Source organism: Cervus canadensis, chromosome 26, assembly GCF_019320065.1.
Source record: "Cervus canadensis isolate Bull #8, Minnesota chromosome 26, ASM1932006v1, whole genome shotgun sequence".
In the NCBI taxonomy this organism is placed as follows: domain Eukaryota; kingdom Metazoa; phylum Chordata; class Mammalia; order Artiodactyla; family Cervidae; genus Cervus; species Cervus canadensis.
Genome location: NC_057411.1, coordinates 41,250,015 through 41,269,182, shown reverse-complemented (window position 1 = coordinate 41,269,182; position 19,168 = coordinate 41,250,015). Strand labels below are relative to the sequence as shown.

General features: G+C 48.9%; 1 protein-coding gene across 1 annotated transcript in view; it reads left to right on the top strand.

Moving 5' to 3' along the window:
• The window catches only part of SLC2A9 (solute carrier family 2 member 9), a 220,702-nt gene that overhangs the window by 71,794 nt on the left and 129,740 nt on the right, over positions 1-19,168 (top strand). Inside the window, exon 7 of the mRNA XM_043448459.1 lies at positions 13,197-13,329. Within this exon, the coding sequence (XP_043304394.1) occupies positions 13,197-13,329 (133 nt within the window). The remainder of the gene's footprint in view (positions 1-13,196; positions 13,330-19,168) is intronic.

The following is a 19,168-nucleotide window of genomic DNA, read 5'->3' as shown; positions in this document are numbered from 1 at the left end:
ATCACACACAGCCTGGAAGGAGGGATGTCCATGTGCCGAGTGGCTGGGGACAAGCAACAGCGCCAGAAAATTGTCCTCCTTTTGAAATCTCTGTGCTTCTTTTGACTTCAGTCTCCTCCTGACATTTAAGATATTTCAAAGATAAGGCGAAAATGTGAGGCTCTGAAAAAGCCCCCTTCTTGATGAAAAATGATGTTACCAAGTGGAAGCTCTCCCTGTGAGAAGGCGGCAGGTACCTGGGGGCTGGGAAGCGCTCACCCGCAGCATGCTGAGAGGGGTCCCGAGAAAGCTGATGATGGAGATTCACTGGGAAAAGCTAAAACACAGCCCAGGGGCTCCATGCCAGCCCCCTACCCCACCTACTGCTCTCCCCCTGCTCTTAATGACCTCCAACCTGCCTTGTCCTTCAGGGAACTTTCACAAATCGAATGCATGGCAATGTGAACAAGTTAAGGAAGTGAGACGTTAGCATTGCTTTGAAAATCCAGCCCATGCCCAAAGCTTGCAGAGAGTGGAGCAAGCTCGGAGGTGGAAGGGATGGGACTGTACACCCAGGTGCAGCCCAGCATCTCACAGATGAGAAGTCAGTGCCTGGGAGGGAGGGGTGCCCTGCTTGTTTGTCAGTGGGTTCCAGAAAGAACCACCAGGGCTGTCTGTGTCTGGGGAGGGGTACCAGATTGCTGACAGAGACCCCCAAGGGGGAGAGAGACTCCAAGGAGGAGGGACAGTGGCTGAGGAAATGAGATGGGAGTCCCTGGTTTTGGGTAGGCTGGTCTTCCACTCCCAGACTTCCCACTGAGGTCTGAGAGGTGGGTTTCATACATTCAACCCAGACACAAAGTCACAGGCTCAGAGCAGCAGACCTAACCTCAGAGTGAAGTGACTGAGAGTTGCTCAGTCGTGTCCACCTCTTTGTGACCCATGGACTGTAGCCTGCCAGGCTCCTCTGTCCATGGAATTCTCCAGGCCAGAATACTGGAATGGGTAGCTGTCCTCTTCTCCAGGGGATCTTCCCAACCCTGGGATCGAACCCAGGTCTCCCACATTGTAGAACCCAGGTCTCCCACATTCTTTACTGGCTGAGCCACCAGGGAAGCCCAAGAATACTGAAGAGGGTAGCCTATCCCTTCTCCAGGGGATCTTCTTCCCAACCCAGGAATCAAACTGGGGTCTTCTGCATTGCAGGAAGATTCTTTACCAGCTAAGCTACCAGGGAATCCCAAAATATGTTAATAGCGAACATGGAAGCCAAACACCAACCCTTTGGGATCTCATGGACTGTAGCTCGCCAGGCTCCTCCACCCATGGAATTCTTCAGGCAAGAATACTAGAGTGGATAGCTGTTTCCTTCTCCAGGGGATCTTCCCAACCCAGGGATTGAACCTGGGTCTCCTGCATTGCAAGCAAACTCTTTACCTCTGAGCTACAAGGGAATTCCCTAACCTCAGGCCCACCCTTCAATTAGGATGGCCTCTTGTGTTGGTTCAGAACCACAGCGAAGGGAAAAAGGAAGGAACATCTCTTGGCTCCCAATCATGTGCCAGGTCCATGCTAGAATACCAGTTAGTCAACCTCATAGCAACCTTGCAAAATAACTTAATTACTCTCCTCTGGGTGATTCCAGAGAGAATGCGAGGATGCCGAATTCGCTCAAGGCCCCAGAGCTAGTAAGTAGAAGAACCAGAATTTCAACTTGGGCCTAACACTGAAGCTGAGTGAGACTGTGAAAGGCCTGAGGTTGTGACCCCAGGTCAAAGAGCTCGTGGCTAAGGAGGCTGGTCCCTGACCACTGGCAGCCACACCTTCCATGTCCCCAGAATCCAGGTCATTGATAGGAAAAGTCCAAATCATGTTGCATCCTTGTGCTTTTGTGAGCCTTTGAACAAACCACATTTTTTTTTCTTCCTCTCTTGAGCTCCATTTGGCGAACCCTGATCTGATCTCAGATGATTCACAATGAGAATTTGTAAGAAGGAGGTGGCAGACAAAGCAGTGGTATGAGTGGGGCTGAACAACGAGACCAGAAACCAGGATGCTCCAAATAGAACCCAGAAGGCTGACAAAGGTATTAATAATGGGCTTCAAGTTCAGGGAGCGTCATTTAGAGAGGAACGCTGGTTTAATGCCCTCAGGAAAGAGAAGGGTGATTTCCGTAAGTGTGGAAGCAGGGATATCGGACTGCCCAGGGCTTAGGAACACAGAGCTTGGTACCTCACTGCCTGGGGTGGGTGTGCCACTCTACCATTTTTAAGATGCCTGATTATGAATGCATAACTTCTTGGTGCCTCGGTTTTCTCATCTGTCAAATGGGAGTGAAGCAGGGGTGTTGTGAGGGTGAAACAGAGTCACTCTGTGTGAACCACTCAGCAAGTCCGCACGTGCTTAGCACCAGCCTATCACTGTAGGTTGGCTCAGGGAGGCACTCTGCAGGTCAACAAACTTGAAAAAAATTCACAGATTTCTCTCTAGAATAAGGAAGGGACAAGGTTGATTTCATGGAAAATTTTGCAGCAGGACTTTTAGCCCATCCCTCCACCTCTCCAGCCTCAATTTCCTTGTCTATAAAATGGGAATAATAGCTGCTGACCTTACTTTCCAGATTGCTCAAGAACCAAGCAAGGCAGAAGACACTTGAACCCTTTAAAAAGCAGAAACCTGTTTCGGGGAAGGAGAGGGAGCTGGTGTGTCTTGAAAGATGACCTCAGGCAGGACACTTAACTCACGTCTAGTACCTGGAACATCTCTCTGAGATGTGAATGTTATGCCCTGGGAGGGTAATTTAATTATTGTTGCTAAGACAGAGAAATACAAGGGTAATCATCCAGTCGTGCTCTTGAGGTCTTTCGTTGTTGAAGTCAGAGTCAGGCCATCAGTATTACCGGAAACAGCCATTCTAGAACAGCACACTTGCTGCAATGACCTGAGCATCTTAGCATCTAGTTTGCACCCCGAGGGTGTCGGGTGGTGTTGACTTCTGCAGGATCTGTTGGGGAGACGGTGACAGACAGGCCGGTTCTAAGATAGTGGAAGGCGGGGCAGACACAGCCAGGCACGCGGTCGCCACTCCAGGGCTCTGTAAGCTGCGGCCAGCGGGGTCTCCCTCTGGAAGGTGTTTGTGGGGACATCTAGGTCAAGGGTTCCATGGACATTCATTGACTGGTGTTGGCTGCCTGATGAGACGCAGCTTGTGACAAGTAACAGGGGAGGAGCGTCACCTTTTCACAATACATCCCTTTGGAAGGTGACTGTTTATCGCTTCCCGAGTGGCTGCCCCCATGCCTGCTACACCTCGGCTTGGTGGAGCCCGTTCCAGTACCAGCACGAACTACCGGAGCTGAGCTCGAGTGAATTCTGATGAATTCCATGCAGAACTTTCTATAGAAGAGCAGGACTGGCTCAGCCTAATGTCATCTGCATATCAATTCACTATTCAGCTCGCAGCTGCCATGACGGAAAGTGATGGCTATTGCTTTGCTTTGAGAAATGCGTGGTATCAGCGATAATGTCACAAAAGAGCCCCCTGCACACATCAGAAGAGTCAGGCTCCCATTCAACCCTGCACCCTCTCCCCCACTGACTCAGGTTCTCATGTGAGCTTGCTTGATCTACTTGACCTTGCTGAGTTTCAGTTTTCTCTTCTATAGACTGGAAATTATAATAATACTTTATAGGAGAATGTTATTCATGCTACTTGAGCCCTTTAATAGGAAAGTTTTAGCATAGATAGATAGATAGTTATTGGGTTGGCCAAAAAGCTTGTTCCATAAGATATTATGTAAAGACCTGAAGAAGCTTCTTGGCCAACCCAATATCTTACTTAAAAAGCAGGGATGTGTGTTATTTCATGGGTCTTCATCTTCAGCTGCAGCATTGCTCGCCTGTACCTTTCATCTTACCCAATATGCATTCAGACTGGAGGCATTTACTGAACACTTGCCAGGTGCTGGGTGTTGGAAAGAAACATAAAAGAACCTGGCAGGGGGTGGTCCTGGGGTGCTCAGTCTAGTTTAGAGTGATGCGCCTATAAGGAAATACAAGCTCCACAGGTAGCGAGTATTTTCGTGGAATTCTGCACTGGGAAGAGATGCCATCCAGAGGAGGAAATGCTGAAGCTGGGAGGATACACAGATGTTCTACGGATAAGAGCAGGCACCCCTGGGAGAGGAAGCAGCTTGTGCAGAGGCGCAGCATCATGGAATCTGTTTGTTAGACTCAGAGATGCCCGTGGGTTGGCAGGACCAGAGCAGAGGAGCAGAGGGCTGGGGTCTCTCCAGTGGCAAGACTGGAATCCTGGATGGATTCTCATCAGGCAGGGCTTTGTATTCCAGGCTAAGAGATTTCAACTTGATCCTGAGGGCAGTAGGGAGCTGCTGAAAGTTTCAGACGGAGAAGTAGTTTAGAACATCAGATTCACATTCTAGAAGGACCACTCTGAGACAGTGAGGGGAATGCAAGGGAAGCAGGGGGATTTCAGGACAGTTAAGATGCTGTTGGTAGAATCAAGGCAAAAATGCTGTCAGAACCTCCCCTAAGGCATATGCTAGCAAGTAAGAAGGGGAAGAGATGCCCAGAGATTTCAGAAACAGCCAACAGGACTATCTTAGTGTAGGCAGCAGTTCAGATGGCAGTGGGATGGTTGTGAGTTAAAGGCAAGAATCTCCATTTCATCAGGTTTCCAAAGTGGACTTCTGCATAGATGGGGATGGCCCCAGCTGTGGTCCAGGGGCAGGCATGGGTGGGCTGGGAGGTGGTGATTATGGAACCCAAGGGTTACCAGCAAAGCCGTCCACTGGGCAACTGGAAATGAGTGTGAGGAGCCCCCAATAAGAGTTGTGGGCTGGATGTGGAGATTTGGGGTCATGGCCCCATCCATGGGTCTTAGGTTGTGTTCCCCAGGGAAGAGACCCTGAGATGGGGATTTTTGAGCAGGAAGTTGGCTGGGGAGTGTTCTCAGATCAACACCTGCAGGTGGTAAAGGAAGGACTCAGCAGAAGGAGAGGATGAGCTGCCCTTAGTCATAGCAGAGGTCTCAGCCCACAGGGAGCTCTGGACCTGGGAGGGCCCAGGTATAGCAGAGGGAAGAAGACGGAAGAGAAAGCCTCTGTGCCCCTTGCACCAGCTAGCCATTGAATGCAGTTTGCTCCTAAGGATGGGTGAGTAGTTTTGTGGAGGAAGCCTCCTTCCAGGGCTTGTCTTGGGGGAAGGCAGGGACCCAGCCATGGCCCCATAGCCAACAACAGTCCTGGCAGGTGGAGGATGACCCCTCGGTTCTGGGTCACATACCACTGTCTGCAGCAGGTGGAGTGGAGATGCTAGGCTCTCAATTGGTTGCCTCCAGAGTCACCCAGACAGCTTGAACAACCCAGCGTCCCAGCCACACCTGCAGGCCAGTTAACCCCAATCTCCACCTGTGGGAGACCAGGAACGTCAGTCATTTTCATAATCCCACAGGCGATTCCAATGTGCAACCATGTCTAAGAAACACTGCCTTGAGGGCATGGCATTTCCTGAAGCCATGGAGATGAACAGAAAAGCGCGCTAGGCTCAAAGCCCTGGGGAGGGGCTCAGAGATACTGGAGGAGAACCAGGAGAGGGGTGTCCTGGAAGGCAAGGGGCAGGGGATTCCACAAAGAAGTGGTCCCTTGCAGCAAGAACTGATGTGGTACCATGCCTAGGGAGAGGGTGACCCAGATGCTCTAAAATGTACCTAGAATTTGACTTTAAAGTCGTTGTCGATGATAGACACAGATGCTCCTGCGGAAGAAGAGTCTATGATTCACAGTTCTCCAGCGGAGGGGGCACACCACCCCATGCAGGGCGAGGAAGCACCAGGGTTGGTCAGGAGCAGAAGGAGGGAGGGCAGGGTGTAGCCCAGAGCCTTTATTGTGGCTTCCACGGAAGGAATGGGTGAGCCCGAGTAGGTAAGCTTAGGCAAGCTCAGGATGGCATAGTCTGAATAGTTACAGTGGTCCCAGGACTACAGGGGCTATCTCTAGTTGCCTACTATCTGGCCCTGGGGTAATTTAGGACAGGGGATGTATTGACTTGGTGTGTGAGAGTTAGATAGAGGAAGTGGTCTGTGTAGGCTCTGGATTGGTTGGTTTGTATGTTAAAGGCATGCTCCCAGGCAAGTTATTTGCTAGGAATTCACTAGCCTAGGGGGGGAAGTATCTCCAAGATCAGTAAGGCTCCAAGATATCAGATCATCATAAAACATAGGAAATAAAAAGCATAGTTAATAGACAAGCCCTGAGGGCCCTCAGCTTGAAGGTCAGAGAAGGCTGGGCTTCAGCTCAACTCACCTCTTAGGGTGCTGGGCACAACTTTCAGAATACTCAGGAGCCTTGACCTTGGGTTCCTTGGGGCTGCAGAGGAGAGGACTCTCCAGAAGAGAATGAGGTGCAAACTCCCAGGTCAGGGAAACTGTAGTGGGAGAGGGGTTGGTTCTAAGGATGGAACTCTACAGAATTCCCCTGAAAATGCTCATGAGGAAAGAAGATCCATGAGAAACATCTGCCAGCCCCAGAGACCTGACCCAGTTCGTCACCACTGTTTCATCTTAGAGGAGTCAGACACTGAATAGAAGCCAGGGAATTGCAGGGGGAGGAGGAAAAATGAGACGCAACCATCAATCCCCCACCCCCAACTCTTTCCACTGTAGACTCCAGCTTGAAGCAGGCTTGGACTGGGGGAATAGAAAATATGTCATTCAGTCAGGTTGATTTCATTATCATTTTGAAACTGTGGTCTTAAGACCATCTAAAACCACTGAGATGAGGAAGGGAAGGGCATTCTCACTGATTCCATTTTGAACAAATGTAGGAGATAAAAGGGCTTCCCAGGTGGTGCTAGTGGTAAAGAATCTGCCTACCAGTGCAAGAGATATAAGAGATGTGGGTTCTGTCCCTGGGTTGGGAAGATCCCCTGGAGGAAGGCACAGCAACCCACTCCAGTATTCTTGCCTGGAGAATCCTATGGACAGAGGAGCCTGGCAGGCTACAGTCCGTAGGGTTGCAAAGAGTCAGACATGACTGAAGTGACCTAGCACACATGCAGAGGAGATGAAAACCAAGGTTGTGTTTCAATAACACCATGAACTGTATGTTTTTAAACTGCATTGCAGTTACATTGGTAAAGTATCCAGCACGGAGCTTGGCACGTGGAGAAGTGGATAAATGCTAGCCTTGATTCTAGTGGATGAGATTTTAAATAGGAAGACATTCAGAGAAAAATAACCCAGTTTATCCCCTCATAGTTGAGAAGAGAGATTTCCTTCTAGCCCTTCTCACCTCCAGCACCTGTCCTGGTGGTGGTAGGAGAGGCCCCAGCATCACCTTACTTGCTCCTCTTGAGTGGAGGGGGGGCGGGTTGGGGGGGACACAATATACTGTCCTTAAATTAGAACCTGACTTGGGATAAGATCAATGATTCCAACTCTACTTAAAAGTTCGAGCTGTCTCATCAGGGTCCAGGAGGGTTTTATTTATGGAAATACCTGAGGTCATCTATAGCCTGAGGGAAATAAGACCTAGAAGTCTATTTTTGAAAAGGAAGTCTCGGTAGATTAAAGAGGAAGACAATGGAGTTTTTGCGAGACTCACTCACCTTACCGAAGAGAAAGCGATAATCATCTCTGCTGACAAGACTATCCATTTTTCTTTCTTCTCAAGTGAAATCAGCATGTGTAAGGGCTCTGACCTCAGGCATTACTGAACACATCAGGGTCCAATTGGCACCAAAAAGACTCATCAACCGAGAAGGGTGGGGTGGGGTGGGAGGTGGAAAGAAGGTTCAAGAGGAAGGGCACATATGCTTACCTATGGCTGATTCATGTTGATGTGTGGCAGAATCCAACCCTCAGTGGGTAAAGAATCTGCCAGCAATGCAGGAGACACAGGAGACGTGGGTTCCATCCCTGGGTCAGAAGGATCCCCTGGAGAAGGAAATGGCAACCCACTCCAGTATTCTTTGTAGGGTATAGTTCCGGTGAGGCAGATAAGGAAAGACGACCTCAACAGAAGTAGGTTACCTTTATTCAGGCAAGGAGGGGTGACAGTCGGCCTAACGACCAGGCTGAGCGCCGAGAGGGATCAGGGAGGCTTCATACTTATAGGGAGGTTTGTGGAAGCGATAAGGGAAACGTTAATCAGGCGGGATATTTTGAGTATTCTTTTGTTGAGATGACATTTGTAGTTGGGCAGGGGGTGATAAGTCTTCTGGGCGGATGTAGGGGGTGCAAAGTTCCTGGACAGGGGGCGATAAGTCTTCTGGGCAGGTGTAGGGGGTGGAAGGTTTCTGGACAGGGGTTGATAAGTCCCAGATAGATGCGACCGGCCTGGAGCATCAGGGTGGAACTAAAATTCTGTTTTGTTTTCTCCAAAGTTAGATGATTCAGCAAGGGGCCTTTGAGACTGTTGTTCTCTTTTCTAGGCCCAAAAGACTCCTTCATTCTTGCTTGGAGAATTCCACGAACAGAGGACCCTAGGGGCCTACAGTACCTGGGGTCTCAAAGTGTCAGACACAACTGAGCGACAAAGCACACACAATATTGCAAAACAATTATTCTCCACTTAAAAATAAAATAAAATTTTTAAAAAGACTCATCTGAGATTTACTCTCTGTACCTCCTAGTGGTCCTGAGTTAGATAGGTCATGTGCGTACATGCTACATCACTTCAGTCATGTCAGTCTTTGCAACCCCATGGACGATAGCCCGCCAGGCTCCTCTGTGCATAAGAGTCTCCAGGCAAGAATACTGGAGTGGGTTGCCATTCCCTCCTTCAGAGAATCTTCCCAACACAGGGATGGAACCCACATCTCTTATGTCTCCTGCACTGGCAGGCGGATTCTTTATCTCTAGTGCCTCCTGGGAAGCCCTAGGCAGGTCATACCGGAAGCCCTAGGCAAACACAGCCCAAGTTGTGTCCAGCTGCTTGCTGCTGAAAAGGCTATACAGAGGCAAGCTTGGTGGAAAGGGAAGTTTGCTTTATTTTGGTTGCTGGCAGCTGGGTGAGAGGGCAGATTTCTGTCCAAAGGTTGACTCCACAACCCACCCCACCACCACCAACAATCAGGGTTGGGCAAGAGGTTTTACAGGTGGAGGGAGGGGGCTCCATGTAGAAAGAGCACACTCAGCTCTGACAGCCGTCTTGAAATTGGTCATGCGATGGTCTGATCAGCATCACTTTGATTAAGTATAGTTGACCTTCAGTTCCAGAATTGGTTTGTTCTCGTTTCCCAAAAAAGTTCCTGCTTATTTATTTGGGTCTGGAGAAGGAAATGGCAACCCACTCCAGTATTCTTGCCTGGAGAATCGCATGAACAGAGGTGCCTGGCAGGCTGCAGTCCCTGGGGTCGCAAGAGTCAGACACGACTTAGCAACTAAACCACCACCATCACCATTTCTTTGAGGCCAACTCTCAGAATTGTGGCAGCTTATGTTATGGCCACAGTCTGGTCATCATATAATTAACTTCTTCCACCTGATAGGGGTTTTAATATCCATAAGACAGCTCACAGGATATGGCTTAGAATATTATCCATAGTCCTTGAAAAGGGACTAAATGTCCTTGACTTTGCTTAATAACTAAACTATTATTATTTAGTCTGTTGGATGGTTTTCCTTTGTCTCCGCATTTTCTCACTTCTCTGATTAAACTTACTCTTTGGCTAAAAAATTTCCCCCAGACAAAAGGCAGGTGGAGGACATGAGGGGCAAGGACCATAGGCTTTTCCCAGAGCATCAAATTAGAGAGGTACCTCCCAGGGGTGGCATCCTTGGAGCTGCCATTGGGTGGAAGAAGGAGGGGAGCTGGAAGGTACTCCTGGAGAAGGAACAGCACGTACAGATGTGCAGAGGCGTGATCCACTCAGGCTCATTGGGAATGATGACTGCAGGGCCAGGGAATGCTGGAGACGTGGGAGGTTGGCTGGAGGATGGGTCACGGATGGCTTTGCTGCTGTTCAATGGCCCTTGGACCCGGCTCTGAGGACAACCAGGAGCCTTTGAACTGAGATGGACACCCTCCATTTCCTTGAATCTACAATGCAACATTTCTGGAATCATACTTCTGTGTGTAAATTGACAGTTTATGCAATCCAAATCTAAGCGTCATCATGGCCCCTTCCAAGATCAAGAAGGAATGTTATCTTTATCACCTGACTGGTTGGTGGTGAGGCAACAAGATGATGGTTCAGGAATCTAAATGTCAGTTTGCTGATTCCAACCAGCCTGGGGGTCTACATGCTGGTGGGCAGCAGTTTCCATGTGGTGGGGTCTTTGTTTCTGTAGAAACAACTCAAGGACATGCATTGGGTTGCCATCTCTTTCCCCAGGGAGCAAGCAAGGTCCCTGACACTCTAAGGCTGGATAACTGTTTAAGTGACTGGGTGATGCAGTTTCTCTAACGATTAACTCCTTGAGCCTGCTCCTTGTTTGCGAATATAACTTGTTACTGTGTCCAGAATGAGGAAGAGATGGTTAGATAGCATCAGCGATTCAATGGACATGAATTTGAGCAAATGCCAGGAGACAGTGAAGGACAAGGCAACCTGGCATGCTGCAGTCCATGGGGTCCCAGAGTGGGATACAACTGGTCAACTGAACAACTGTTCAACTGAACAACAGCAAAGTGGCTTTTTCAGCTCACAGGGAGACAATCTGACCTTGCCCACCTGTGAATGGCTAGAGAAAAGAAGATAGTAACATTTTCCCTCCTATTTTGCACAATAAATGGCCTTTTTTCTTTATTTCCTCACCTCCTCTTCCTTTCTGCTCTATAAAAGAAGCTGGCATCCAGACCCCCAGAAGATGGCTTTTTGGAGACACCAGTCTGCCATCTTCTATGTCAACTGGCTTTCTGAATGAAGTTGTATTCCTTGCCTCAACATTTTGTCTCCAATTTATTAGCCTGTCATGTAGCATATAGAACAACAACACAGCACTTCCCAGGTGGCACTAGTGGTAAAGAACCCATCAGCCAATGCAGGAGACGTGGGTTCAGTCCTTGGGTTGGGAACATCCCCTGGAGGAGGAAATGGCACCCCACTCCAGTATTCTTGCCTGGAGAATCCCATCAACAGAAGAGCCTGGGGGGTTGTAGTCCAAGGGGTTGCATGAAGCCACCTAGCACGCACGTAATAACAAAAGCAACGAAAAGCAAGGGTTAAAGTCAAAGAAGCAGATCCAACTGGGCTTGTCTCCATTACAAGGGCGCTGCGGTCTCCACCTCAGGATGGACTCCTCCTGGCAGGACTGACCGGAGGCCAGCTGAACCTTTGACAGGTGCGAAGCCTTTCCAGGTCTGGACACATCTCCTTTTCTCCTTGACTGTCTCCTTGTACTTTCTCAGGAAAGAAAATGCTTGAGAATTCCAGGTTGAGAACTTTGTTTTTCCTCTTTGTCCCCTTCAAAACGCCTCCTTCTGACTTCTTCTTTCAGAGGGGCAGTGAGAGTTCATTTGTAAACCTGGGTTTAAAAAAAAAATCAGGGCAAATGCTGCCTTAATCAGCATAATAATAAAGACTCTGTGCTGCATTTAAGCTATGTAACAGGTGAATGGTGCTGCTCCTGTGTGCTAAGTCGCTTCTGTCGTGTCCGACTCTTTGTGACCCCATGGACTATAGCTCGCCAGCCTCCTCTGTCCATGGGATCTACAGGCAAGAATACTGCAGTGGGTTGCCATACCCTCCTCCAGGGGAACTTCCTGACCCAGGGATCGAACTCACGTCTCTTAAGTCTCCTGCATTGGCAGGTGGGTTCTTTACCACTAGCGCCACCTGGGAAGCCCTCAAAGGGGCTCAAAATGCCTCTTTAATGGAGTATGCTGTAGGTTCCGGGGTGGCCTGTGTCTGGAGGCCCCACCACCCTCACTTCCGTGGGGACTCGGGAAAGCTCCAGCTGACCTTCAGTGACGGGGGCAAGATGAGTCAGGTCACGGGCCTCGGAGGTGTCTGGCTGGTGACACCAGCAGAGCAGTCGCTTCTTCTGCACACCTACTGGGTGCTGGCAAAGCATAAAGCCCACAGGCCAAGCTTTATCTGAGCCCACTCTCACGACTGCTGGAGAGGTGGCCGCGGCTGTGCCCATTCCCCGGGTGAGGAGAAGGGGATTCGAGGGGCCATGAGAATGTTCTCAGCCACACAACCTGGAAAGACCAGAGCCCCTCAGGCTGGCCTTGCTGCCCCTGTGGCCTCTGATTCAGCCAGTTCTTGGCTTCCCCAAACTCCTCCTTCTCAGGGTCACCCTATTGCAGGAAGGGGGAGCCTTTCCAGGGCCCCAGAGTGGGCTCTTATCTAACACAGAACTGAATTGTCTGAGGAGACACACGTGCTGTCAAAGCAAAAGACTTTATTGGGAAGGGGCGCCCGGGCAGAGAGCAGCAGGGTTGAGGGAACCCAGGAGAACTGCTCCGCCAGGTGGCTCACAGTCTCGGATTTTGCGGTGATGTGACTAGTTTCCAGGTTGTCTCTGGCCAATCACTCTGACTCAGGGTCCTTCCTGGAGGTGCGGGCATCACTCAGCCAAGATGTATTCCAGTGAGGAGGATTCTGGGAAGTTGACAGGACATTTGGGCTGGTGTCTCCTCTTCTTTTGACCTTTCCCGAATTATTCTGGTTGGTGGTAGTTTGTTAGTTCTGTGTTCCTTACCACAGTCTCCTGTTGTAAGATAACTCATGCAAGTGGTTGCTTTCAGGCCTGGCCAGGGAAGGTGGTTTCGGTCATTGGTTCCCCTAACTAAACCACAGTCTCATGCTTTGAGGGGGTGGGGTCAGCTTTCTGGGGTTGTCTCTGGCCAATCATCTTGCTTGTGCCCACATTTGATGTGACTCAGGGTCCTTCCTGGTGGTGCGAGTATCTCGTAGACAAGATGATTCCAGAGTGAGGGCTTCGAGGAGGTTGGCAGGACTTATGGATGGGCATTTCTTCCCCTCTTTTGGCCCCTCCTGAATTTTCCCATTTAGTTTTGGGACCTCCTGTCGTGAAACAACTCGTACGAGCAGTATGGCCAGGGTGGGCGGTCTCAGTCAACGGTTCCCTAACAAAACCAGTGTCCAGTCCCTCCCTAGTCTTTGTTCCTGGGGTTTATCCTGGGTAGGGGGACCCTGTGCAGAAAGCAGAAGCTGCCTGGCCCAGGGGTCCAGCTCCCCCCAAACAATGACCTCACCATTCACCAACCCCCTTTTTCTGCCTTCAGGAGAGCACCTGGCCGTATCTGTTTGGAGTGATCGTCATCCCCGCCTTGGCCCAGCTGGTGAGCCTGCCCTTTCTGCCCAAGAGCCCGTGCCACCTGCTCTTGGAGAAGCATGACCAGGAGGGAGCTGAGAAAGGTAGGGCGCCCTGTGCCTGGTCCACGCAGCTCCCATCTCTTCACAGGGGTCAGGGCTCCAGGGCGTGCATGCACACCCGTCCTGTTTCATCTTCCTATCTGTCTTCCTATCTATCTGTCTGTGGGTGGCCCTGAGTGGGGACACAGATCACAGTGTGGACTGAAAAAAATAGCACATCGTGAGAGTTGTGAGTTAAGTTTTATTTGTGGCAAAATGAGGACTGCAGTCCGGGAGACAGCCTCTCAGCTGGCTCTGAGAAACTGCTCCAAAAAGATATGAGGAGTGTCAGTATATATGTGATTTTGGTGAAGCGGGATGCATGTGGTCAAGCATGCATGTTGGCAAAAGTTTGCTGGTAAGTCACAAGGAACAGATGTCACTGTTAATGGTTTTAGTGCCTTTCTAGATGTGAGAATATGCAAGACTTTGGGCTCATAAAATCTTCTGAAAATATCTAACTATCTGAAGGCCTGCTCTGCCAGTTTTGCACAGAGAGCACCTTATTCCTGATCTCTGCCCTGAACTCCTTTCAGGGGGTATTGAAGCTCAGTGACTGAAGTGGCTACTGACTTAATCCTTGTAGAACCAGATGGCTGGTGACAGTTTTTCAGTTATCAGTAGAGAGACCCTGAAAAAGCCAAGACAGAGCAGGATAAGACCCAGGTCTGCTCACCTCTGTGCAGTGTCTCTCCATGGCCACCTCTCGGGTGGTCCCAACCCCAGAGATGCTGCAAACACAGGTTTCTTGGTGGTTCAGTGTATCCTAGCCCTCCCGCTGTCATTCTCTTCCTCACTGATCAGCTTTCCCATCAAGCACAGAATAAGCCCTCATGTCACCCCAGCACGGGGCCTCTGCACCAAGACCCAGTGGAACATTCCTTTCAGCCCTTCGAGGGAGCAGAAATATACCCATTTTACAGGAAGGAAGCTTGAGGCCCACGTAGGGCTTGCCAGTTGTCTTGTGTAGCTTTTCTTAACCCTTTGAATGGTGAGGTGCTGAACCAGGTTCAAAGCACAGCTTGAAGAATCAGAGGCATTTCCACAGAGCCCAGAAAAGGCAAAATGACTTTGCCTGGAGACAGACAATGTAAAGTGAACAACTTTGGGCTTTATTAAGCAGGACATGGTCGAGAGCACCGTGGTTCAGCATGAGGGCTGGGAGTTAACTAGTACAGCCTTCACATCCCAGCTCTGCAGTCTGACCTCGACCTGGTCTTTTCACTGTTCTGATTCTCAGAATCGACATCTGTAAAAAGGACATGATGTAAACTTCCCCTATGGGCTTCTTGGAAGGATTAAAGTAGATATCTGTGTCTATGTCTGTATCTATATTCAGTCCACAGTATTACCTGCTGTCATCATTACTGAGCTCTCTGTCCATTTTCTTATTACCCATACTGTGTCCTCTAATCTAAATTTCCCTAATGTCCACCTCCAAGAAAAAAAAATTAATAATTATATGTAGTCTTTAGTTTACTATAATTTGTGCACAAAAAAATCCAAAATTTAAAGTCCAAGTAACCTAAGTATCTTCTGAATTGACAAATGTTGTGACGAAATATTAATCACCTCCTGTGTTTTTGTTGAGCAGTTTTGGGTTTGGATCTATTTTCTCATTTATAACATTTCTATAACATGAGATCAGAGAGCATTATCATTACCTTCGTTTTTTGGATGAAGAAACAGAGGCTTACAGGGGTGAAGTGACTTCTCCAAGCCCGTGGTTATATGGTTTCTGGTTTCTAGAGGCCTTTAAAAACTGATGGAGAGGACAGATCTTTCTTCTGTAGAGTGCCCACATACACAAAATTTGTGGAGCTTGGTGTTGGGGATGGAACTTGAACCCTCTCCCCTAGAAGCCCACAAAGGACCCTGGTTAATGCTCCACCCCCATCTCACAGCCAGCTAGGGATAAAAGGATTGAAACCCAAAGATGACTGTCCTCCCTTCTCTCACACACACAGAGGGACACGGATGGGTAGTGGTCTAGAGTCTTCCCGTGGTGCCCGTGTGGAGGCAAACTATCCAAAAATCAGGCTTCAGGAAAGAAGGCTGATGGTCAGATGGTGGAGGCTCTGGAGTAAAAAGAAGGAAGTTGAGAAAGAGCCAATGGGATCTGATTCCCAAAAGCAACTGGGTTATATGTTGCTGTTGTTCAGTCGCTAAAAGTGTCTGATCCTCTGCTAGCCCATGGACGGCAGCACGCCAGGCTCCTCTGCCCTCCACTGGCTCCCTCAATTTGCTCAGATTCATATCCACTGAGTCGGTGATGCTATCTAACCATCTCATTCCCCACGCCCCCTTCTCCTTTTGCCTTCAATCTTTCCCAGCTGTTAGAAGGCAGCGGTTCCTCCAGCTTGATCTCCTGGCATGCAAGGACCTCCATCCACCCATCTGACTCCATTGGGGAGGAACTCTTGGGAAACGTTCCGATTAAGTACAGTTGGAATGGGCAGTGCATGCGAATGCCCGGCAGTGAAAAAGGTTTAAAAGATTTATTTCATAGCACAGCAGGGAGTGAGAGAGAAGGCCAGTGGTAAAAAGTGATAAATATTACATGTGTGCTTTATAAAAAGGACAAAAATGTTGGCCTTGGATTGAAACAGAATATTGAAATCTGCATCTGTACTAATATTAATAAAAGTGCTCATTTCACTCCAGGCATTCAGCAAACATGACTATTTACTGTGCTGGGTGCTCTGCCAGGCGCCAGGGAGAGCGCCTCCCCAGGAGGTAACAGGGACACCTAGTTATGGGCCGGGCACACACTCCTAATTAACGGCTTATCCACACTGAGAACTATTTCACTCTCATTACTTCAGGTGTATTAGATTGTTAATCCCTTCTTACCATAGAAAGTAGATCATGTTATTACTTCCATGGGAGAGCTTAGATAAAGACAGCTAGCAAACGGCAGCCCTGGGATTTGAACTCTGACAGTCTTGCTCTGGATCCTACGTGCATAAACAAAACACTTATCTCTGAGCACCTTGTTTGGCACCACGGGAAATATACCTCGCCTGGTCTGTGGGCAGGGGTGTGTCCAGGGGCGGGGCCAGCGGGGTGGCTTGGATGTTCTGCCCACCCCTTTGTGGTGTTGAGTGCAGGGGGCATGCTCCGGTACCCTGCTTTTGCTTCCAACTTCCTGTTTTTGCTCCAGCTCTTCAGAAGTGGCATTTGGGTTTTTTGTTTTTTTTTTGTCTGTTTGTATTTTGTTGTCCATAATTTGGGACAGCAGTGGCCCAGCAGTAAAGAATCCGCCTGCAAGCCAGAGACATAAGAGACATGGATTTGATACCTGGGTCTGGAAGATGCCCTAGAGGAGGACATAGAAACCCACTCCAGTATTCTTGCCTGGAGAATCCCATGGATAGAGGCTACTGTCTGTGGGGTCACAAAGAGTCTGGCATGACTGAAGTGACGGGGCATGCATGCATGGCCATAATTTGCCCCAGCTGCGCATGCGCTCAGTTATTTTTAGTCCCTCATAGCTCCTTTGTACTTTGTTGCTCGAGGAGAAATTTGTCCAGGTGCAGGCATTGCAGCAAAGGGTTTCGAATCCCAGGCTGTCATAAGAGGAGATCCAAGTATGGAACAGGCTGTTTACGCAGGCAGGGAGTTCTCATTTCTGGAGGTGTCTGAGCGCCAGGCAGGAGTAGGAACAACCACTGGAAGCAGCCAGAAGGTCCAGCTCAATCAACACCCTACTCCACTATCCACCAACCTCCTCTAGGCCTTGGCTACCTAATTTCTGAGAAGGGAAATATCACAACTGTCCAGCCTCTGGTTGAGACAGACAAGATCAAGTACAGTGATGTTTTTGGGAAGAGGGCTTGGCAAGCTGTGGATTGCGCACTGAAAAAGGAGATTGTCTGCTTTTGCCAGGTGGCTTGCTGCATGACCTTGCTTTTGAAGAAAGGGATTCTATGGCTAAAGTGATGTAATATCTTTTGCTCTGGGAATGGAGAGTTTGTTTAATGTTGGGGGGAGAATCACCCCCAACTCTCTAACAAATCAATTGTCATTTATACCTGAGCTGTTCCTGTCCTTTTCCGTGACATTTCCATCATGTTTATTGGTGGTACCCTCCCCGTGTTCGTGCCTTAACCATGTCTCCTTATGACTGTTTTCTTATTATTAATATCATGTGTGGTCAGAAGAAAAATGGCCTCCAGGTATGTCCACATCCTAATTCTCAGAACCTGTGACTGTCACCTTGCATGGCACCGGGGACTTTGCAGATGTGATCAGTTTAAGGGTCTTGTGTGTGCATGCTCAGTTGTGTCTGACTCTTTGTGACCCCGTGGACTGCAGCCCACCAGACTCCTCTAGGAACAATTAGTTTGGATCATTTAGATGAATCCAATGGCATCACAAGGCTCCTTAGAAGTGAAAGAGGGAAGAAGAGGGTCAGGGTCGGAGAAGGAGCTGTGGGTGAAGACACAGTGCTGCCGGCTTTGAGGGTGGAGGAAGGGGCCAGGAGCCAAGGAAATGCAGGCCACCTCTAAAGCTGGAAAAGGCCAGGGAACAGACCATCCTCCAGAGCCTCCAGGAGGAGCAGAGCCCTGGTGACACCTTGATTTTAGCCCAATGAGTCCCTTTTGGGCCTCTGACCGCAGAACTGTCAAATAAGCTTTGCTGTTGTAAGCCTGTGCGTGTGTGCTCAGACACTCAGTTGTATCCAATTCTTTGCGACCCCATGGACTGTAGCCTGCCAGGCTCCTCTGTTGATGGGATTTCCCAGGCAAGAATACCGGAGTGGGTTGCCATTTCCTTCTCCGGGGGATCTTCCCGGCTCAGGGATCAAACTCACGTCTCCTGCACTGGCAGGTCGTCTTCACCACTGAGCCACAGGGAACGTGGTGGTTTAGCAGAGCAGCACGGGAAACTCAGACGTCACATTAAGTAACGAAAATCAGTTCCAGTTGAACTAGGACTTTACCTTCATTTTGAAGACAAACCTTTCTTTCACTTGAATTCTCAAAATTGTTGGACGTTCTGATGGTTTCTGATTTTTATTTATAACAAATAACTGAGTGGAAGGTCTTCAGGGGCATGAAACTTTTAAAGCTGTCTGTTTCCCAGGCGCCATTTTTGCTATCATTTATCAAGTGCCCTTTCCACAGAAGGTGCCTTGTTTTCATTGTCTCCAACGTCACAAGTCTCCAGAAACTCAGAGACTTCAGGGAGGAGATCAGCACTCAGACACTGAACCCCTGGCCTGCAGTCCCACTCCGGTCCTGAATTCACACTAGGGCAAGGTGATTCCTTGAGTGGATGTTGACATGAATTTATGAACACGGCATAGACACAGAGGCAAATGTATTAGCAAACGATGATTGATCCAATAGTTGCTAGGTTTAGAGCCTTGAGAAATATCCACTGCCATATTGTGATTTTCTATATTTGACCCAGGGTTGAACTCCAGACTTACGTCTATTGCATCAGAGAACCGTTAAATCAGTCATTGCTCATCTGAATTGAAAACTAAAAGTCCTGTCCTCCAGCCAACTTGGTTCACTTACGTAACAAACAATTATAAAATGATTGTAGCATTATAAAAGCATGCTTAGTACATAATGCTTCATGGGGTAAAAATAGAACATAAAATAAGCCCATGTGATCACAAAAGTGTGGACATAATAGAGATAAGTAGGGCAGGAAGCCATAAAGAATTCTGAGCACTGAAAAATTGATGCTTTGGAATTGTGGTGCTGGAGGAGACTCTTGAGAGTCCCTTGGACTGCAAGGAGATCAAGCCAGTCCATTCTAAAGGAAATCAGTCCTAAATAGCCATTGAAAGGACCGATGCTAAAGCTGAAGCTCCAATACTTTGGCC